Source organism: Carcharodon carcharias, chromosome 4, assembly GCF_017639515.1.
Source record: "Carcharodon carcharias isolate sCarCar2 chromosome 4, sCarCar2.pri, whole genome shotgun sequence".
Lineage (NCBI taxonomy): Eukaryota > Metazoa > Chordata > Chondrichthyes > Lamniformes > Lamnidae > Carcharodon > Carcharodon carcharias.
The window spans coordinates 73318863-73341361 of record NC_054470.1 but is presented as its reverse complement, the minus strand read 5'-3'; the positions used below and the strand labels follow the sequence as shown (position 1 = coordinate 73341361).

General features: G+C 40.5%; 2 protein-coding genes across 4 annotated transcripts in view; one reads left to right on the top strand and one right to left on the bottom strand.

Annotated features, from left to right (window-relative positions):
* The window catches only part of ak3 (adenylate kinase 3), a 152005-nt gene that overhangs the window by 67607 nt on the left and 61899 nt on the right, over positions 1-22499 (bottom strand). The gene's annotated exons all lie outside the window — the stretch shown is intronic.
* Positions 1-22499, top strand: part of cdc37l1 (cell division cycle 37-like 1) — a 37341-nt gene that overhangs the window by 10867 nt on the left and 3975 nt on the right. For 2 of the 3 annotated variants that reach the window (XM_041185924.1, XM_041185926.1), the window contains 6 exons: positions 7152-7433; positions 12964-13060; positions 14663-14778; positions 19384-19506; positions 20855-21034; positions 21766-21837. In XM_041185924.1, coding sequence (XP_041041858.1) covers positions 7152-7433; positions 12964-13060; positions 14663-14778; positions 19384-19506; positions 20855-21034; positions 21766-21837 — 870 coding nt within the window. The remainder of the gene's footprint in view (positions 1-7151; positions 7434-12963; positions 13061-14662; positions 14779-19383; positions 19507-20854; positions 21035-21765; positions 21838-22499) is intronic. The other variant, XM_041185925.1, reaches the window with a different exon arrangement.

Genomic DNA, 22499 nt, shown 5'->3' with positions numbered 1-22499 from the left:
AAAATAACCGAGAGCAGAGGCACAGAGTAGTGAAGAGGCAAACGATAAAGTGTGACAGGGAGGGACAGAAAATATAAGCAGTACAGTGCAGCAGAAATTAGAACCAGAATGAGTAATTATGGTTTAAAAAGTCAAAGCTTAAGGCTCTTTATCTGATTGCACGCAGCATTTATAACAAGATAGATGAGTTGACAGCAGCAATAGAAATAAATGGATATAACTTGATAGCTATTACAGAGACATGGTTGCAGTTGACCAAGACTGGGAACTCAATATTTAATGGTATTCTAGAAAAATAGGCAAAAAGGAAAAGGAGGTGAGGCAGCTTTGTTAATAAAGGAAGGTATCAGTGTGGGTGAGTAGTGATATAGGTGCAATAGCTCGTGATGTGGAAATGTGGAATGAGTTTGGGTAGAAATAAGGAGTAGCAAGGGGAAGAATTCGCATGTTGGAGTTGTCTATAGGCCCCCGAAGAGTTGCCTCACTGTAGGACAAAGTATAAATTGGGAAATAATGGAGGTGTGTAAGAAGAGCGCTACAATTGTCATGGGTAATTTCAATCTGCATATTGACTGGGCAAATAAGATTGGCAGGGGTAACATGGAAGATGAATTTGTCGAATGCATCAGGGATTATTGCTTACAGCACTACATTGCAGAACCTACGGGAACAGGCTATTTTAGATCTAGTAATGTGTAATGAGGTAGGATTAATAAGAGATCTTGTAGTTAAGGATCCTTTACGGGGTAGCAATCACAATATGGTAGAATTTCAAATTCGGTTTGAGGGCGAGCACATCAGATCTCAAACCAGTGCATTCAACTTAAATAAGGGCAATTACAGAGGTATAAAGAAAGAATTGTCTAAAGCAGGCTGGGAAAATAAGACTAAAGGGAAGGTCAGTGGATGAGCATTGGCAGACATTTAAGCAGATATTCCATAACACTCAGCAAAAATTTATTCCAGTCAAAAAGATGGACTTGGTGAGAAGGATGAACCAACTGTGGTTAACAAAGGCAAGCAAGGAGAGTGTCCAATCAAATACTAAGGCACACAAGGCAGCGAAAACTAGTGGTAGGCCAGAGGATTGGGAATTTTTTAGCAACCAGCAACAGATGACTAAAAGGCTAATAGAGAGAATGTTGATTATGAAAGTAAATTGGCAAGAAATATAAAAACAGCAAGAGCTTCTACAGGTGAATAAAGAGTAGCTAAAGTGAATGGGGGACCCTTGGAGGATACGACTGGAGAATTGACAATGGGGAACAGGGAAATGGCAGATAATTTAAGCCAATATTTTACATTGGTCTTCACGGTGGAGGACATTATAAACATTCCAAAGATATCAGATAAGCAAGGAGCTAATGGGAGGTAAGATCTTGTAACAGCCTCTATCACAAGGGGCAAAGTATTTGATGAACTAATGGGACTAAAGGCAGACAAGTTGCCAGGACCTGATGGCCTGCATCTGAGGATTTTAAAGGAAGTGGCTGCAGAGATAGTGGAGGTATTGGTTGAAATATTCCAGAACTCACTGAATTCCAGATTGGAAAACCACTAGTGTGACGCCCCTGTTCAAGAAGGGAGGGAGACAAAGAGCAGGAAACTACAGGTAATTCAGCCTAACATCTGTTGTTAGGAGATCCTGGAGTCCATTATTAAGGAAGAAATAGCCGGTCACTTAGAAAAGCTTAACGCAATCAAACAGAGTCAATATGGTTTTGTGAAAGGGAAATCATGTTTGACAAATTTGAGGATACAACATGCAGAGTTGATAAAGGGGAGCTGTAGATGTAGTGTATTTGGATTTCCAGAAGTCATTCGATAAGGTGTCACATAAAAGGTTATTCCACAAAATAGGAGCTCATGGTATTAGGGGTAATGTATTAGCATGGATTGATGATTGGTTAACACACACAAAACTGAGAGTCAGGATTAATGCGTCTTTTTCAGATTGAAAAGACGTAACTAGTGGAGTGCCACAAGGATCAGTCCTATTGCCTCAATTATTTACTATCTATATTAATGACTTGGAGGAGGGGGCAGAGTGTCATGTATCCAAGTTTGCTGCTGATACAAAAATAGGTGGGAGGGCATGTTGTGATGAGGGCATAAGGAGTCTGCAAGGAGGTATAGACAGGTTGAGTGAGTGGGCAAAAACTTAGTAGATGGAGTTTAATATAGGAAAGGTGAGGTCATGCACTTTGGTAGGAAAAATCAAAATGGATATTTTAATAAAATGCAGCACAGAGGGATCTGGATGTTCTTGTGCATGAAACATAAAAGGTTGGCATGCAGGTACAGCTAGTAATTAAGAAGGCAAATGGAATTTTGGCCTGTATTGCTAGGGGTTTGGAGTTTACAAATAGGGAAGTCCTGTTACAACTGTACAGGGTGTTGGTGAGACCGCATCTGGAGTTCTGTGTACAGTTTTGGACCCCGTATTTAAGAAAGAATATACTGGCATTGGAGGCAGCTCAAAAGAGTTTCACTGGTCTGATTCCTGGGATGAAGGGATTGACTTGTCAAGAATGGCTAAACAGGTTAGGCCTTTATACGTTTAGAGTTTAGAAGAATGAAGGGTGATCTTTATTGAAACGTACAAGATTCTGACGTGCTTGACAGGGTAGATAGTGAAAAGATGTTCCCACTTGCGGGGGAATCTCGAACTAGGGGACATAGTTAGAATAAGGGGGCACTCTGTTAAAACTAGGATGCGAAGGAATTTCTTCACTGAGGGTAGTGAACGCCTGGAATTTTCTACTTCAGAGTTGAGGCTAGATCATTGGAAGTATTTAAAAAGGAGGTAGATAGATTTTTAAAATATCGGGGAGCTGAAGGCTATGAGGAGCTGGCACGAAATAGGATTTGAGGCCTGGAGCAAATCAGCCATGATCTTACTGAATGGCGGGGCAGGCTTGAGGGGCTTGAATGGCCGCCTGCTCCTATTTCTTATGTTCTTAATCGCTCCGGCTTGTAGTCCGGTAACATGACCACTACATTACCATACACCTTTACCATACAAGTTGTACACTGCAGTTAATTCTAGTCTTACCTCCTTGTTTCCACATTTTGGTTCTCAGAATAATAGTTTTGGAACCTATTCCTCTGCCCCTCAAAAAAAAAGGCATGGCTAGTAAGTTTCAGCCTTCTATGTTTTATTACTGTTGTTAATACTCTAAACTCAAGGGAAATAAACCAAGTTTATGCAACATGTCCTCATAACATTCCCCTCTACACCCTTATTTCATTCTGGTGAATCTGCTCCAAGGCCTTTATTTTCCCTGAGGTTCGATGTACAAAATTTAACACAAGTATACATTTTTGTGGTATAGTACTTTGAACCATGGAAAAGTTATGGTGCAGAAAGAGGCCCTTCAATCCAACATGTCTGCGCTGGCCAAAAAGAGAAGAAACTAGTTGCTCATTTTAATGCCAGTTTCTAGCACCTGGACCGTAGCCTTGCAGATTACAGCACTTCTGATGCAGATCCAGGTACCTTTTTTAAATGAGTTGAGTGTTTCAGCATCATCCACCAATTTAGGCAGTGAATTCCAGACACCCACCACCCTCTGGGTGAAAAAGTTTTTCCTCATGTCCCCCCTAATCCTTCTACCAATCACCATAAATCTATGCCCCCTGGTAATTGGCCTCTCAGCAAGGGGAAGCAAGTTTTTCCTGTCTACCCCTCTAGGCCCCTCATAATTTTGTACGCCTGAATTAGGTCACCCCTTAGCTACCTCTGTTCTAAGGAAAACAACCCAAACGTATCCAATCTCTCCTCATAGCTACAATTTTCAAGCCTTGGCAACATTCCTGTAAATCTCCTCTGTACTCTCTCCAGAGCAATTATGCCCTTCCTCTAATTTGGCGACCAGAACTCTGTACACAATTCCAACTGTGGCCTAAGCAGTGTTTTATACAGTTCCATCATTACATCCCTGCTTTTGTATTCAATATCTCACCCAATAAAGGAAAGCATTTCATATGTTTTCTTGACCACCACCTCTACCTGCCCCGACACCTTCAAGAACCTGTGGACGTGCATTCCAAGGTCTCACACCTACCTCAACCCCTCTCAAAAGCTTCCCTTTTATTGAGTATACCCTTACTTTATTTGCCCTCCCCGGATGCATTGCCTCAAACTTTTCTGGATTAAATTCCATTTGCCATTTGTCCACCCGCTCAACCAAACCATTGATATCATTCTGGAGTCGGCAGCTATCCTCTTCACTATCAACTACATGACCAATTTTTGTGTCATCTATGAATTTCCCAATCATGCCTCCCACGCTTAAGCCTAAATCATTAAGAAATGCAACAAACAGCAAGGGCCCCAAAACAGCCCTGTGAGACACCATTGGAAACTGTTTTCCATTTGCAAAAACACCCATCGACCATTACTCTTTGTTTCATGTCACTGAGCCAATTTTGGATCCAACCTGCTACCTTCCCCTGTATCCCATGAGATCTCACTTTCCTGACCAGTCTGCCATGTGGGACCTTGTCAGATGCCTTTCTGAAATCCATGTTGACAACATCTACTGCATTACCCTCATCAATCCTCCTTGTTACTTCCTCAAAAAATTATAATAAGTTAGTAAGAAATGATCTTCCCCTAACAAAACCATGCTGACTATCCCTGATCAATCCGTGCCTTTCTGAGTGACAGTTTATCTTGTCTCTCAGAATTGTTACCAATAATTTGCTCACCACCAGATTGACTGGCCTATAATTTTCTGGCCTATCCCTCGCAAATTTTTAAAATAATGATACAATACTCACAGACCTCGCCTTTATGTAGTGAGGATTGGAAAATTATCCTCAGGGTACCCGCTATTTCCTCCCTGATTTCCTTCAACAGGCTGGGAAACAAACAATCTGGCCCTGGTGATTTATCCACCTTCAAGGATGCCAGTCCCCCAGTACTTCCTCTCACTATGCTTACTGTATCTAATATTTAATATTTCACACTCTTCCTCTTTAACTAGAATCCTGCATCATCCCTCTCCTTAGTGAAAACAGAGACAAAGTACTCATTGAGAACCTTGCCCACATCTGCATCAACCCAAAAGTTATGCACATCTTTGATAGGCCCTACCTTTTCCTTAGTTGTTCTCTTGCTCATAATGTCCTGGTAAAACATCTTAGGATTTTCTTTGATTTTATTTGCCAATATTTTGTCGTATCCTCTTTTTGCTTTCCTAATTTCCATTTTTATTTCACCCTGTACTTTCTATGCTCATCTAGGCTTTCTACAATATTAAGTCTTTTGTGATTGTCATAAGCTTTCCTTTTCTGCTTTATCTTGGCCTGTATGTTTCTGAATAACCAAGGGACTTTACATTTGGCAGTATCACCCTTTTCCTTTGGGATATGTCTACATTGTGCCTGTAGAATCTCGCCTTTGAATGCTTCCCACTGATTTGACACAGTTGTTCCTTCTAATAGCTGTATCCAGTCCACTCGCCAGTTCACCTCTCAGCTTTGTAAAATTTGTCTTCCCCAATTTAGAACTTTTACCCCTATTCTATCTATGTCCTTTTCCATAATAATGATAAATTTAACTATATCATCATAACTATCTCCAAAATGGTCTCTACTTCTACTTCATCCACTTGCCCAGATTCATTTCCCAAGACTTAATCTGGAATTGCGCCCCCTCTCGTTGGGCTTGTTAGGTGCTGGCTAAAAAGTTCTCTTGAATGCAGTTCAAGAATTTTGCATCATCTTCCCCTTCAAACTGTTCATATCCCAATTGATATTAGGGTAGTAGAAGTCCCTAACAATTACTGCCCTATTGCTTTTGCACTCAGAAATCTGTCTACATATTTGCTCTCCTAACTCCCTTCCACTATTTAGTGTCTAACCAGTGCATTCTGAAGCCTTAACATTGTTTCTGTTAAATTAGATTCTACAATTGGTCATTAGCAGGTCAAGATTGAGACACTAGCTCATCACGCCTGTGCTGTCTCTGAAAAGAACTATCTAATTTACACTCCCAATCCAGCTTTCTCCCCCTTAACCCTGAAAATTGGTTTGCTTCAAAGTACATGTTGAATTGCCTTTTGAAAGTTAATTTGGAATCTGATTCCACCACACTTACAGATCATGTGTTCTAGATCTTAACCTTTTATGTGAAAAAAAATTTCACTTCCCTTGAGTTCTTTTGTTATGGTCACTAGTTACTTACTTGCCAGAGGAAACAGAGCAAGTACAGAGAAACTATCAAAGCTCCTCAATTTTGAATACCCCTCTGAGATTTCCCATCAACCTCCGCTGTAAGGAGAACAACCCCAGCTTCTCCAGTCTCTCCAGATAACTCAAGACCCTCATCCCTGGTACCATTCTAGTAAACTTCCTCGGTATTCTCTCCGAAGCCATGGCATCCTTCTTAAAGTGTGATGCCCAGAGTTGTTTATACTCCAGCCAAGGCCAAATCATTAATTTGCAAAGTTTTAGCATGACTCCCTCCCCAGCTTTTAAAAAAAATTCATTCATGGGATGTTAGTGCGCTAGCTAGGCCAGCATTTATTGCCCATCCTTAATTGTCCTAGAGAAAGTGATGATGAGCTGCCTTCTCAAACCGCTGCAGTCCATGAGGTGTAGGGATACCCACACTGCTGCTGGGGAGGGAGTTCCATAAATTTTGACCCAGCGACAGTGAAGGAATGGCAATATATTTCCAAGTTCGGATGGTGAATGGCTTGGAGGGGAATTTTCAGGTGCTGGTCTTCCTATCTGTCTGCTAAAACTAGACTGTCTGCCATCTCCGGATGTGAAAAAACCCTCGGCACTATTTGAAGAATAACAGGGGAGTTATCACCAGTGTCTTGATCAACATATCTCCCTTGACCAACATCAGTGAAGCAGATTGTGGTCATTATTGTATTACTGTTTGTGGGATCTTTTCTGCAAATTTAATGCTGCATTTCCTACATTACAACAGTGACTATACTTTAGAAGTATTTCATTGTCTGTGTAGCACTTTGGGACACCCTGAGGTTATTTTCTTTATTTCAGATAGCTGGTACAGGCATGATGGTCAAAATGATCATAATCTGTGCTGTAAAATTGTATGGTTCTGTATTGTTTAATTTAGGTCTCTGTCTTTTGATGCTTGTTAATCTGTGATGCCTACTAAATCCTAGGTGTACATGGGTGGAGTAGAAAGCATTTGTCACAAGCAGCAAGAATTGGTGAAGAGGACAATGGAATGTAGGTGGAGGCTCGCTGAAGCCCAGCAGAGACTTTGCGATTTGGAACTGCACAATTCTGAATCTTTGGAACAAGAGCGGGCCAAAGCACAGACTGAATTCTGGGAGCTTAAACAGAAAGAAGATGAATGGAGGCAGAAGGAGGAAGAGCTGATCTGGAATGAGCGTCTAAGTTCATGGAACATTGATACAGACAGTAAAGAAGGGTTTAATAAGGTACAGTATATGTTTCCGGCATTAATTGCAGTAAAAGACGCATGATAACAAAGTAGTTATGTCACTAGACTAATAATCTAGAGAACTCTAATTCAAATCCCAGCTCATGGCAGCTTGAGAATAGAAAGTGGCAGGAAAATCTCAGCAGGTCTGGCAGTATCAGTGGAGAGTGTCCAATATTACTCTCCTTCGGGTTCACTATCCTCCACAAGCTTCAATACATCAGTATCATGGAGACCAGACATTGAAATACATGAAGGGTGTAAAGTTGTGGCTCTTGCCCACATATGGGACAGATCAAGTTGAGGCTTTTCAGTCCTGCTGACACTGAAAATTTATTTTTGCAAATGTGGAATCTCATTCCTTCAGATATTAATATTTTCAAAATGTCCTACCATTTTATAAAACATCCCAAAGTGCTTCACTGCGGCATTGTAAAACAAAATAAGACAATGAACTACATCAGGGATATTAGATCAGGTGATTGAAAGCTTGGTCGAAGAGGTATGTATTAAGGAGTTTTATAAAGGAAAAAAGTGAGTTAGAGAGATGTCGGGAGGGAATTCCAGTACCTGGGGTCTGGACAACTGGAGGCATGGCTACCAATCGGGGATACTCAAGGTCAGAATTAGATGAGTGCAGATACCTTACAGGGTTATGGAGTTGGAGGAGCTTAGAGACAAACAAAACCACAAAGGGATTTGAAAACAGGGAAGAGAAGATTAAAATCACTTGATGGGGAGCAAATATAGATCAGTAGGCACAGAGCTGATAGGTGAATGGGACTTGGTGCAAGTTAAGACATGAGCAGCAGAGTTTTGGATGAACTCAAATTTATGGAGGGTAAATATAGGAGATCAGCCAGCAATGTATTAAAATAGTCAAGTATTGAGGTAATAAAGGCATAATTGAGGGTTTCAACAGAAAATCAGTTAGATGATGTCAGAGATAGAAATAGAAGGTCTTAGTGATGGCATGAATAATTTGTTGGAAGCTCATCTCAGGATCAAATATGACACCAAGATTGTGAACAGACTGGTTTAGCCTGACTGTTGCCAGAGAGAGGGATGGAGTCTGTAGCAAAAGACCAGAGTTTGGAGTGGGTACTGAAAGCAGTGGCATGAGTCTTCCCAACATTGGAGGAAATTCCTGCTCATCCAGTGCTGGATATCCGATAAGCAGTCTGATGATTCAGCAACAGTGGAGGAATCGAGAGAGGTGGTAGTGAGGTAGAGGTGGGCATCATCAGCATATTTATGAAAGCTAATGCTGGTTTTGGATGATGTTGCTGAGGCACAGCATCTGGATGAAAAATAGAAGGGGATCAAGGATAGATCACTGGGGGACACCAGAGGTAATGGTGCAGGAGCAGAAAGAGAAGACATTGCAGTGTTTCCCTAGATACGATTAGATAGATAAGAATGGAATCGGGTGAGAGCAGTTTTAACCAGCTGTACGATAATAGAGAGACATTGTAGGATGATAGTATAGTGAATTATGTCAAAGGCTGTGGACAAGTCAAGAAGGATGAAGGATAGTTTACCTTTGTCACAGTCACATAGGATGCAATTTGTGACTTTGATTTTGCATTGAACTAAATATTCTAACTTACATTTCCTGGTTTAGACTCTGCATGTCTGAATAAGGATGTTTGAATCTCACTGGTTGAAGGGAGACACTGCTGTTTGCACAGTTCACACAGGTCCCAGATCTGCAGTAGAGGGCACTACATGCTTTTGACTTTGATATGAGTTAAGAAACTGCCCAATTAACAACAAAAATACAGAACAAGCAAAATACTGCAGATGTTGGAAATCTGAAATTAAAACAGAAAATGCTGTAAATACTCAGTATATTTGGCAGCATCTTTGGGGTGGAGTGAGAAAGAGTTAACTTTTCAAATAAAAGACCTTTCTTCAGACCTAAGAACAGTCCTTGACCTGAAACGTTAACTCTGCAGCCACATATTTTAAATGTTAAACATTGTAAATGTCTTGTTTGTGGCAGTCAGTGCAGCAGCTCAAGTGGCATTAGTCGGTCCAAATTCCCCTCCAGAAATAGACCAGATGGGTAAATCCTGTCCAGTCTCTAGAAGTGTTCCCAAACCAAGTTTGCATCTGATTTCTTGTGCACATGAGCTGTTGATGTGGCTTTCCTTGCTATGCTTCCACTTAGGTTATTCTTGTAGTCCTCTGACATTATACTTCTAAATTTCTCACAACATACTGTCAGTCTTTGCACCGCCCTTGAAGATCTTAGTTATTTGCCATCCACCAGGCACCTTTTTTACCAAATCTCAAGGCTCCTATCTTCCTTCAGTTTTCACACTAGAAATTGTCATATCCTCTAACTTCAACTTCCGCCTTTTGGCTTCAGTTTCCACCCAAATTTCCCCTGATTTCTGCACCTTCTATACCCTCCACATCAAATCGCTCCTCGATACCTCCTTAACTTTGGGACCACAGCAATCTCTCATGAATGAGGTAATTTCCATTTGCTCCCCAGTTCCTGTGCCTGCCCCTGCACCCTTTTCTTTTACCCTTTGGTGGTGGGTGCAGGGTGAGGTGAGTGTAGAGGGTTGAAAACTACACCCAGGGCATACATAATTATGAAATTCCTAATTCTTCAGTTATGTTTTCAGATGTTTTCTCTCTGCTTTGCTTTGTCTCATCGATAGTGTCTTTGCCTCCTGTAATCTAGCTTTGCCTCCACTTGTGATGCTTTCATCTGTAGATTTATTTTATTTGTTCATAGGATGGTGGGCATCACTGGCAAGGCCAGCATTTATTGCCCACCCCTAGTTGCCATCATAAACCACTTTCTTGAACGCCTGGATTACCCCTCTTTCTAATATGTAATTTATTTCTCCTATTACAAAGACACACAATATTTGTTCAACATCTCTGCTAGTTCATCATCCCCCATGATAATTTCTTCTGCTTCTGCTGCTAAGGGATCAATGCTTATTTTGGCCACTGTGCTTCCTTTCTATACACTCATAAAAGTTCTTATCGTATTTGTTTTCCTGGCTAGTTTACTCTCTTCCCTTTTGATCAATGTTTTGATTGCCTTTTGCTTACTAAAACTCTCCCAATCCTCAGCCTCCCTAATATTCTTTGCTCATTCTAAGCCTCTTCTTTTAACCTAATGTCTTCCTTAATAAACCATGGTTGGACCTTTGTCACTGAGTTTTTGTTTTTCAGTGGAATGTATTTTTGTTGAACATTTTGAATTTTTTTAATGTCTTCTACTGTTTATTTACCTCTGTGCCTTTTAGTCTATTTACCCAGTTGACCTTATCCAGCTCTCCCCTCATGCTTATGTAATTGGCGTGGTTTTGGTTTAATATTCTTGTATGGGACTGGAGTATGCTGCTCTCAAACTTAATATGATATTCAATCGTATTATGATCGCTTTTTCCCCAGCGGATCTTTGAGATTTCTAATTAAATCTGTCTCATTGCACAATTCTAGCATAACATATTGTTTTAGGAAACTATCACAAACAAATTCTGCAAATTCATCTTCCGGACTACCTTTGCTAATTTGAATTGACCAGTCTATGTGGAGTACCCCAAGGTTATGAAATTGCTTTTGTTACAAACCCCAATTACTTCTTGCTTAATTCTCTGCCCAACCATAAAAACTACTGTTGAGGTCTATGAACTACTTCTGCCAGCATTTTCTGACCATTGTTATTCCAAATTTCCACCGTTCTGATCTTATTTCCTGAACTTCTGAACCAAGATCCTATCTTACTATTTTCCTGTGTTTTCTTTTACTATCAGGGCTGCTATTCTTTTTCCATACTGCATGTCTTTTTCAAAATATGTACTCTGAAATATTTATTTCCCAACCTTGACCACCTTGTGACCGTGTCTCTGTAATGATGGTTAGATTGAAACAATTTATTTCTATTTGCTCCTAGTTCATCTCTTAAGAATGCTTTGTGCATTCAGATAAGAGCCTTTAATTTTATTTTGTACTACTATTCCTTGCATGGACCTTTATTCTCTGATATATTGGGTTTCATTTTTAAAAAACTTTCTGTCCCTTCCTGTCCCCATTCTGCTTGTCTTTACCCAGATCGCTACACTTCTCCATTGCCTTGACTTTTCCCTTTTGATTTATTGATCTCTCTTCTCTTGAGCCACCCACACCCCAAAGCCCCTTCTGAGGGCAGTTAAGAGACAACTGAATTGGTGTGGGTCTGGAGTCACTTGTAGGCCAGACTGGGTAAGACTGAATTTCCTTCCCCAAAGAACACTAGTGAACCGGATAAATTTTTAACAATCTGGCAAGTTCATGATCATTACTGAGACCAGCTTTTTATTCCAGATTTATTTAATTCATTGAATCAAAATTCCCCCGGCTCTCATGGCGGAGTTTTTAACTTGTCTTCAGAGCATTAATCCAGGCCTCTGGATTGGTACTAATTCAGTAATATTATCATTATGCAATATCTAATCTCCCATTTCTCTTTCCTACCTCTCCCCCCCCCCCCCCCCCCCCGCCCCCTCAAAAAAAAAACACTTGTGGAAACTAAAATCCATGGGCCAAATATGTCCATAAGGTCATTGACTTGAATAGATCAAGCTAGTCCCAATAAAGGTGAATAATAAAGTAGCAGTAACATTTTTGAGTTGATCGCCTGTGCTTTACTCCCGACCACTTTGAACATATGTTCCAGAACTAGTTAGGATATTAGGTGGCTCTTTTCCCAAGGAGCAGTTGCCTGCTCATTTGGTGAACATTGATTCACTGAATTCCTCCAAAGTAGAGCTTGACCTGTTTCTTGCCTGTGGTGGAGATCTCCTGGTATAAGAGATTGATTCAGTTTAATCAGTGCGCTAGTTATTATCACCTTCCAAATATCACAACCCTACCCAACCCCCCTCAGCCCAACTCCAACTGACCTGAATTTTTAACTTTGTTTTTGTTTCTCCCAGGCTGTTTTTGTACTCTGTCTCTATTTATAAAGCCAAGTATGTATTTTTGTTTTAACAGCCTTAAAAACTTCTTGTGACTTTGATAGCTCTGAACACAGTTTCACAAATTCTCCACTGCCCCCTCCCCTCCCCACCCTGCACCCATCTCAATCAAATTATCTTTGACATGGACTAACCTTTCTGGAAGATATATAGTACTTGCAGGACAGAGTGGGAGTGCAGTGATTGAGTATGTAACTATGCATAGAAACTATTATTCCTGTGTAATGTTTTTTTTTCGGTTTCCTTACTATGTGGCAATATTCCTTGTTAGACCTCAGTTAAGAATGCAGCTTTCAGGTTTGGTCTTCTTGCATGTGGGTAATATTGAGGATTTGGAAAGAGTGCTGAGGGTGGCCACATGAATAATTCCTAGTTTTAAAGCCTGTTTATTAATGGCTTTTTCTTCTTTGTATGAAGTTCTGAGCAAAGTCTGCAGTCCTGAAAATCGATCCTGATGTGAGGAGACGAGTAGTTTGTAAAAATCTGAAAACTGGGGGAGAAGTGGATTTTTTAAAAAAACTGTTGATCTTTCTCTTTTAGAGTGTGATCAACAAAAACATAAAGTGTAAAGAAGTAGAAGAAGATGGGAAAAATGTAACATTTGCACAGAAGTATAACCAACAGATCAGGCACTTTGGTAAGTAGACAGCTCTTTAGGACAAGCTGAGGTACATATACATATTTGTAAATAAATACATATTCGTAAAATAATTCATAAAAAATAACCAATGGGCTGTGAGTGTGGTACAGTGCAGCCTCCCCTGAACTGGCAATGTGTTCACACTGCATGTTTTGTAGTCTGTCTTGAAAGTAAATTTTTGACATGGCAATAGAAACAAGTAATCCAGGGAATAATTGCACTGTTATCTATAATTTGCAAAATAAGCCCAAATAAGCACTGGCTTCTTTGTAAACCTGGAAAGAAATGCAAGTCAAGTCACTAATCAGTGAAAATACTATTAACTATTTTGAACTGTACTGTGTGAATTTGGTTCCCTCTCCCACTCCTGCACATTAAATTGGTAACAAAACAAAGGAATAATGTACTTGTCATAAATTGCATCTTACAAAGATATTAACTTCCAGACATTTAACAAATTATTTGTACTGTACTTTGGAATAGTGAGATTTGTATTTGCTATTATTTTTTGCCTGCATTTGTTCCCAATACAGAGGCATACCAATTTTAAAACACTCATCCCCTTGTTCAGATCCTTATGTGGCCCTGCCTTTCCTTATCCCTGTTGTCACCTCCAGCCCTACAAACCTCTTGAGAACTCTGCGATTCCCCACTCTGACCTGTTGTGCATACCTAACTTCCTTTGCTCCAGCATTGATGGCTGTGCATTCAGGCATCCATGTCCTAAGCACTGGAATTCCCTTTCCAAACCATCACCCTGCTCTATCCCTTTCCTCAAGATTTTCCTTGAAACCTACCTGTTTCACCAAGTATTTAATTACCTGACTTCTTGACTCTACTTATGTCAAAGGTAGGTAGCAGTTAAAATGTACACTCGAGTTGCTTTATGGTGGGCTTGTGAGCGAGCAAGTTGATTGCTCTTGAACCCCTGTTTGACCAGTTTGTTTTGTACTGCTCTTCATTGGTGCAATTCCCACTGGTGCACTCCTATGTTACAGGGCCGATCGATAAACAGGTTGTAATCTATCATAGATTTATCTCTTCCACTCCCCACCCTTCCATGACATACAGTCATCCAGAGGGCTGAATAATAAGCCAGGGCAGTTAAGCCAGTTGAATGCAGTTTTAAAAAAATAATAAATTGATCATTTAAAAAGCTGATATCAGTAAAACCATGACCATGAAACTGGCTGGATGTCCTTTTAGGGAAGGAAATTTGCCACTTTTACCCCAGTGAGTCCTGTGGTGACATTAACTGCCCTCTAAAGTGGCCCAGCAAGCCACTCAGTTGGATCACCAACCAGGGAAGGGCAATAAATTCTGACGCTGCCATTTTCTCATAAGTGCAAATTTACCTGCAGGAATATTCAGCATTTAGAAAATGAAGTGATTGTTTTGAAAATAGCACTGCATTATTTAGTTGTAGTCTTTTATCCTTTTGGCTGTGAAATTTGATTAATTGTACTTCCATTTGCTGCTACTGTATAATAATGTAATGGGAGGGATTAACCACTGCAAAATAAACACTTGGCTTATGTTGTGTCATAGTTTTTAAGTTTGAGAATAAGTTCTGTAAAGCTTTTTCTTCCTTTCTCATAGGTATGTTGAAACGATGGATTGATAGTCAGAGATATTTGTCAGACCACCCTCACCTCGTTTGTCAAGAGACTGCTAATTACCTAATAAAATGGTGTTTCCATTTAAAAGAGGAGGAGGTAGGCCAAAACAAAAAGTAACTTGAACAAATTAGGTTTAACCATGTTTCCATGAACTTTACTTATTTTTGTATAGTGCAAGTTGGTGACAAATTTTTGTCAGTACAACTGAGTATGCATTTTGAACAATGAAGCAAAATAAAATACTGCAAATGCTAGAGAGATGAAACAAAAACAGAAAATGCTGGAAACATTCAGGAGGTCAGGAAGCATCTGTGGGGGGAAACAGATTTTATGATTTTTCATTGACTGAATGATTGTTCAGGAACTTTTTTTTGAATTGAGTGCCAGTCTGTCATGGGCAATGGCATTTAGAAAGTACTGCATTATTTAACTGAATTGTAAGAAATTAAGGTAACTGAGGTGCACTCAACTGCAGTAAATACAGTAACCATTTATTCTGGTACAATTGAAATCTATTCCACTGGTGACTAATGCTCAAATAATATTTTAGAAGTTTTGCAGTAATAATTGAACGCTCACAGTTTGAAGTGATTCAAATTGAATTGCTATGTTGATTTGTTTATGGATAATGGATATCTGCTGACATCCAGTCTGCAAAACTGATTATTGATTATATGTGATGTGGTTGGGGTATCGGTGAACTGTCGCACAAATACCTTTTGATCTATGATAGCAAACATGCCTTAGACTTGAGAATAAATGTAAATTCAAGCAGGCAATGCATTTGGTGTGAAATGCCATGATGGGAGCATTGGATAAGGAACAGAGATAGAGGTCATTGTGCTTGACTTAGCTGTTGATTTTCTTTTGAAACATCATTTTTAAAAAAAAAATTAAACTTTCCTCTAGTTCCAATTTTCCTCCTTCCGCTGAATGTTTTATAGCATTTTGTGTGACTTAATTCATCATCTCCCAAATTACAAAATTGTGATATGTTTTATTTAATTACATATTATAGAAAAAAACAACTTATTTTCTGAACTGGCTCATAGTAAAATTAATACTTTTATCTCTCAACCACTGTTAAGAACAAAGGCAAAGTTGTCTTTGAGAGTTCATGCCAGATTATTTCATCTGGTACTGGATAAGAAGAGATATTGTCATTATTTCATGACTATTACAGGTATTCTGTTTGCCAAAGGATGATGAAAGCAGATTCGATTGTAACTTTCAAAAGGGAATTGGGTATAAATGTTAAAATAAACATTTGCAGGAAAGACCAGTTGGCTAGCTCTTTCGTAGATTTGGTAGATGCATGATGGATTGAATGGCCTCCTGTGCTGTATGATTCTATGAACACCATTCTTTAAGGTGTGACATTGATAAAGCAATTGTCACCTTGAGCAATTCTGAAGGGGTGGGGGGGAGAGATACAGAGCAGGAACAAAAGGAAGTTTTATGGGAACATCAAGGGGATGCTGTGTTTGAAAACTGTTGAAAGGATGGAGTGAGTTAGCAAGGAAAACTCATTTTTAGAAGAAAATTCCAAAAGGGCTGAGGTGTAATGGGTGAGAGATCAGTGTGCTGGTGAAGCAGAGGGAGTGGGGAATAAGCAGTGAAGTGGAGTCAGAAGTGTGGCTGAAAATGAGCAGTCTCCCTCACAAGTGGACCCCAGACCATATGCTACCCTTGCCTGTTTGGCCTGCAAACTGACAACAGTTACTGGTGTGTGGCTATTGCTGTGCGTTAGCAGCTATGTGAACCTACGGGTGAGAGCTGGTTTGAGTGTCAAGGATCAGGTGCAATTATCATTCCAGTGGCTGACTCCTCCAAAACTACTCTCGGACTATCTCTGACACACACAGACCCCACATACCACCCCTCAGGAGCTCAAGGATGCCATGATTGTTGACTTAAAAAAAGGAAAAGGACAAAAATCTGTGTGTGACAACCTCCGAGGAATGTCTCTGCTTGTGATAGCTGGTAAAATTCTCGCAAAAATTCTACTCAACAGACTAGTAAACCACATAGCAAAATATGCATTGACAGGAAGTCAAAGTGGATCATGAAAGGCAACTTGACACGACCTTCACCCTTCAGCAAAGACAAAGGAAATGCTGTGAACAGGGCTCTACTGTGTCTTTGACCTGGCAAAGGCCGTTGACACAGTAGAAGGGCCATAGGGAAAGTCTTGCCAAACGTGGATGTCCTAATAGAGCAGTAAATCTCTGACGCACCAGTGTCACGATGGAATGACAGCTAGAATTGCTGACTGTGGTGAATACATTGATCCCTTTGATCTAACAAATGTTGTGAAGCAGGGCACATGCGCTCTTCAGTATATTCTTTGCTGCTTTCTGGGGCATTTGTTGGAATATACATCCAATACAGAACACACAATTGAAATCCTCAACTAAGGTATCGGAGATAATGATATGGGAATTGCTGTTTGCTGATGACTGCCCTCATGCATGGCCTTCAAAGGCTCTTGGACCATTTTTCAAAAGCGGCTGATGACTCTGGGCTAATCATCAGCTTAAGAAAGACAGATACTCCAGTAACCACCACCAAGTCCTGACTGCAGCCCACCTATTATAACTATAAATGACCCAATCCTGAAGTCTGTATATAACTTTGCCCATCTCAGAAACACAACTTCTGGAAATATCTGCATTGATAGTGAGGCGGCAAATAAATTACTAGAGCAAGCTCAGCCTGTTTATGCAAGATAATGTGGCAGAAATGAGGTATCAAACTTGCTGTGCACAAAGATGTGGTAATACATTCCTTTTTTCTTGTGCCTGTGAAACATAGACCTACTCCAGACATATTAAGCAGTTGGACGGGTTTCTCATGAGATGCATTCAGAACATCATGGATGTCAAATGAGAGGACAAAATGCCCAACACCGACGTACTTCAAAGAGCAAAAATGTCTAGAATTGAAGCACTTGGCATCAGAGCCTAGCTGCAGGAGTCCCTCCAGGTAGTGTCCTAAACCCAACCATCTTCAGCTGCTTCATCAATGACTTTCCCCCCATCGTAAGGTCAGAAGTGGGGATGCTTGCTGATGATTGCACAATGTTTAGCACTATTCATCATTCCTGAGATAATGAAGCAGTCCATGAACATGTACAGCAACGTATGGGACAACATTTGGGCTTGGCTGATATGTAGAAATTAACATTCGTGCCAGACAAGTGCTAGGCAATGACCATCACCAACGAGAGAGAATCTAACCATCTCTAGACATTCAGTGGCATTACCATTGCTGAATTCCCCACTATCAACATCTTGGAGGTTAACAGTGACCAGAAACTGAATTGGACCAACCATTTATATGCTGTGGCTACAAGAGCAGGTCGGGCTGGGAATTCTGCAGCGAGTAATGCACCTTCTGACTTTCCAAAGCCTGTCCACCATCTACAATGCACAAGTCTGGATGAGTGCAGTTCTGGCGATGCTCAAAGTTCTACACCATCCTGGACAAAGCAGCCTGCTTGATTGGCATCCCATCTGCCACCTTCCTCCACCACCAACAATGGCAGCAGTGTGTGTACCATCTACAAGATGTGCTACAGCAACTCACCAAGCTTCCTGCAACAGCACTTTACAAATCTGTGACCTCTACCACCTAGAAGGATAAGGACAGTAGTTGCTTGGAAACACCACCACCTGCAAGTTCCCTTCCAGTCACTCACCATCCTGGCTTGGAACTGTATTGCCATTCCTTCACTGTTGGGTCAAAATCCTGGAACTCCCTTCCTGACAACACTGTAGGTGTACCTACACCACATGGACTTCAGTGGTTCAAGAAGGCAGCTCACCAGCACCACCTCAGGGCAATTAGGGATGGGCAATAAATGCTGGCCTAGGCAGTGATGCCCACATCCTGTGACTGAATTTTTTAAAAAACACTACATGTTCAAGAAATGGCCATTTTGGATAGCGAAGCTAAACTGACAAGAGTCAGAAAAAGCTGTGTGTGATAGGACTTTACAAGGTTTTGGCTGTTATGAGGCCTGGGAGAATGTGTGGGAAAAGGAAGAAAATGTTGTAACCATTACAATAAGCTAAAGGTGAGTATTGGATTGATGGGTGAGAATCTGGTAAAAAAAAAACAACTCTTCAACATTTTCCTGTTGGGTTAAAAGGAAACACAATCTTTACAAATTGTTGTAAGTACTGGCCTTGTTTAATATATGTTTCACTGGAGTAACAGAATAAAATCTTTCTTGAGTAAGAATGTTAACCGAGACAGGTACCCAGTGGAGAAGATGAATGCAACTGGGACCTTGTGACTAAAGGGGATGACACCCTGAGAGCAGATTAGCCTAAACCACTCTTGCATACCACATGGCCAGTTTAAGATGGACACCTTTGGAAATATGTTTCCTTAACTGCAGAATTGCTTGTGACACAGTGAGGTCCAAAGCCCAGAAACACAATGTAAATGCAGGGAATTAAAAATGATGAATAATGGAGTAGTGACATTGGTAAACCAGCTCCTGCCCTTACACATTGAAGTGCAGCAAGCTTAATCTAGTTTGTGCTGCAGGAGGTTCCTTTGTCAGGTGAAGGATGTCCTTTGGGTAGGAAAGGAATGGAGGGATTTGATGTCCAACTTCACCCGCCCCCTCCCCCAAAAGAGAACTTGTTCACTTCAGCTCTTTTGTAACCTACCACCTTGTTTTATTTACAGAAACAAGCACTGATGGAACAGGTGGCGCACCAGGCTGTTGTTATGCAGTTCATTATAGAACTGGGCAGAAGTCTTCAGGAAGATCCTCGTGGCTGCTTCAGACAGTTTTTTGAGAAGGCAAAAGTAAGAATTTAAAATAATGGTGTTTGGGGGTGGGGTGATGGTGTGGGTGGAGAAAGAATTCTCAGTTTTAGAGCTCCCTCGCCAAAAATGGTGGAAGTTCTCATTATATTCAGTCTGAGCCTTGTATGCGTTTTAAATAAAACGGTTATATTAAATTACCATTAAAGGGAGTACTGCCTCACTACTTGTTTCAATATATAGTGCAACTTTGCATCCTCAAAACCTGTAGGGGCATGAAGCACCTTCTTGTTGAACTTGTTCCTTCCTTTCTTCCACTTTATTCTTGCTACAGCAGAAATAACTTACTGATAGAGTCTCTACTAGTCAGGGGAAGTAAGTTTATAGGGAGAGTTTTGCAGTACATGGCAATATGAACTGCACATAGTTCATTTTAAGGGAGTGGACTTCACGTGTCAATTGGACTTTTTTAGGCTTGGAACCATCATTGTTTACACCACAGAAGGAAACTTTCCCACCTATCTGTGCTGGTTCTTTGCTAAAACAAATTAAATCTATTCCCACTGCTTGGTTTACCTGGATCTACACTTTCCTTAAAGATGCAATGATGAATCCTTCCCTTAGTTAGCTGAGGCATAGAATATAAGAGCAGGGAGGTTATGTTGGAATTATATAACACATTAGTTTGGCCACAACTCGCGTATTGTGTTCAATTCTGATCACCTCATTACAGAAAGCTTGTAATTGCACTAAAGAGGGTGCAGAAGAAATTTACGAGAATGTTTTCCCAGAGTGGAAAGGAGAAAAGCTTGGATAGGCCGGGGTTATTTTCTTTGGAACAGAGGGGGTTGAGGGGAGATTTGATTGAGAAGTACAAAATATTGAGAGACTTGATGGGAACACCCTATTTACCTTGACAAAGAGGTCAGTGACTAGGTGACATAGATTTAATGTGATTGGTAGAGGATTAGAGGAGAGATTAGGAAAAGTTTTTCACCCAGAGGGTGGTAGGAGTCTGGATCCCATTGCCTAAAAGGGTGATAGAAGCAGAAAGCCTCATCATTTAAAAAGTGTCTGGATGTGCACCTGGAGTACTGTAACCTGCAGGGCTACAGACCAAATGCTGGTAAGTGGGATTAGGCTGGATGGTTCTTTTTTTTTCGGCCGCGCAGACACAGTGGGCCGTGTGGCCTCCTGTGCTGTAAACTTTCTATGATTCCTATGATATCTGCCTCAAACTACTCTCTGTGGCTTTTGTAAGTATGGTGGGGTGAGGGTGGAAACAAGCCGAGTATGGTCCTTAAATAATTAATTTAGCTTAGTTAAAGGTAAACTTCACATGTTTTCTGTTTTTGACCAACTCTCTTCCCCACCACTCCTATCCATAAAGGTAGCTGAAGAAGGTTATATGGAAGCATTTAACACTGAGCTAGCGGAGTTTATCCAACGGGTCCGAGAATTTGCAGAAGCCAAAACTGCAGAAACGGTAACTATACATAATGTGGCTCGGCACCTGAATCATTTGGATGTTCGTTTGCCTCCTGTGGAAGTGTTTGAATCTTTGCCACAGGTAAGCACCATGCAAACTTGGAAAACTGTGCTCGTTTTCTTTCATCCATCCAGGTGCAGGTTTGCACTGTAATGAAATTTAATGTTCATAAGCTATGTGTGATTTGTTTCTGCAAGGGATGTAATATATAGCATTGCTTCAATAAACAGAATGTTCAGGATTGCAACATTCAAAATAAGTATTCCAGACCATTTGCCTGTTTTTACTCAAACACTTTGTTATCCAATTTTCTCATTTATTTTCTTCTCGGGGCCCCTGCCACCTCCTAAGGCGTGTCTGTGTTCTTTACCATTTCCCCATTGTGCCTCCCTTACTACCTTGTAGTTTTATTCTGTCTTGGCTGATGACTCCACTTTCCTTGTAACAACCATGTGGCGTTATCCATTGTCCTCCATTTTTGCTACCTGGTGAAGAATCAATAGAAGTTAAGCTATTTAGTTTGGTTACCCCTGTTGTTACTGACCACTCACTTGACATTGTTTTGGTGTACAGTATCAGAACTATTGCTTCAATGCTCAGATACTTCCTTCAAGTCTACCACTTGCACTGCACTTCATGAAGCCATATTTTCTTGACAGGAAAATTTAACAGACCCAGGAAAAAAAATGTGCTCCCAACGAGTAGTCCCACCTTCCTACCTATATCCCCCACCCCACTGTCCCAAACTGCTGGAAGCTGGGATTGTAGTAATTCTGTAGTATCTTTTATAATGATTTGTATCTTCCTTATAGGAACTCAAACGGTGTTTCCAATTGCAAGATGTCCATGTCCTCCAGAACATGCTTAGCAACATGAACCCTCAGGTACATTTTAAGGATGTCCATTCTCTTCAAAATTGATCAGAATTTATAAAAGATCCTCTTATTTCTGATGTTGCCTCCTGCCTGCTTCCCTTCATCTTTTACAAGGGCTGTAATATTTCCCACAAAGGTGGGAGTGAAGCTAGCCCCCAATTTGTCTGATGCTGGCTTTTGGTTAAAGGGGAGGAAAGGGCCCTCCCCTATCATGCTGCACTGGGTGATCCCACTTTTTCCGGTGACTTTTTGCCTAAGCATAATGAAGTAGTTTTTCTTTCCATTGGCATATAAGATAATCCTGAACTATACCTTGCAGCGTTTGGCTGTTTTGTGAAACGGAATTCAGCCCCGGATCACTGTTAAGTTAAGAGTATTCCCAACTTGCACAATCTCCTTTCATTTATAATGAAAACAGAAAATGCTGCAAAATTTGGGTCAGGCAGCATCTATGGAGAGAGAAATAGAGTTAACTTTTCCAGTCGATGACCTTTCGTCATCTATATCTGGTTGATGTCCTTTCATCTATACCGGTCTATTGATTATGCAGTATTCCTTTTAATATTTTGTTTTGGAAATCCTCATCTATTCCAAATATATACAAATAAAATATTGGTGTAATAAGAATGAAAAATGTAATTGATGGAAGCATCATGTTTAAAATATTTGAT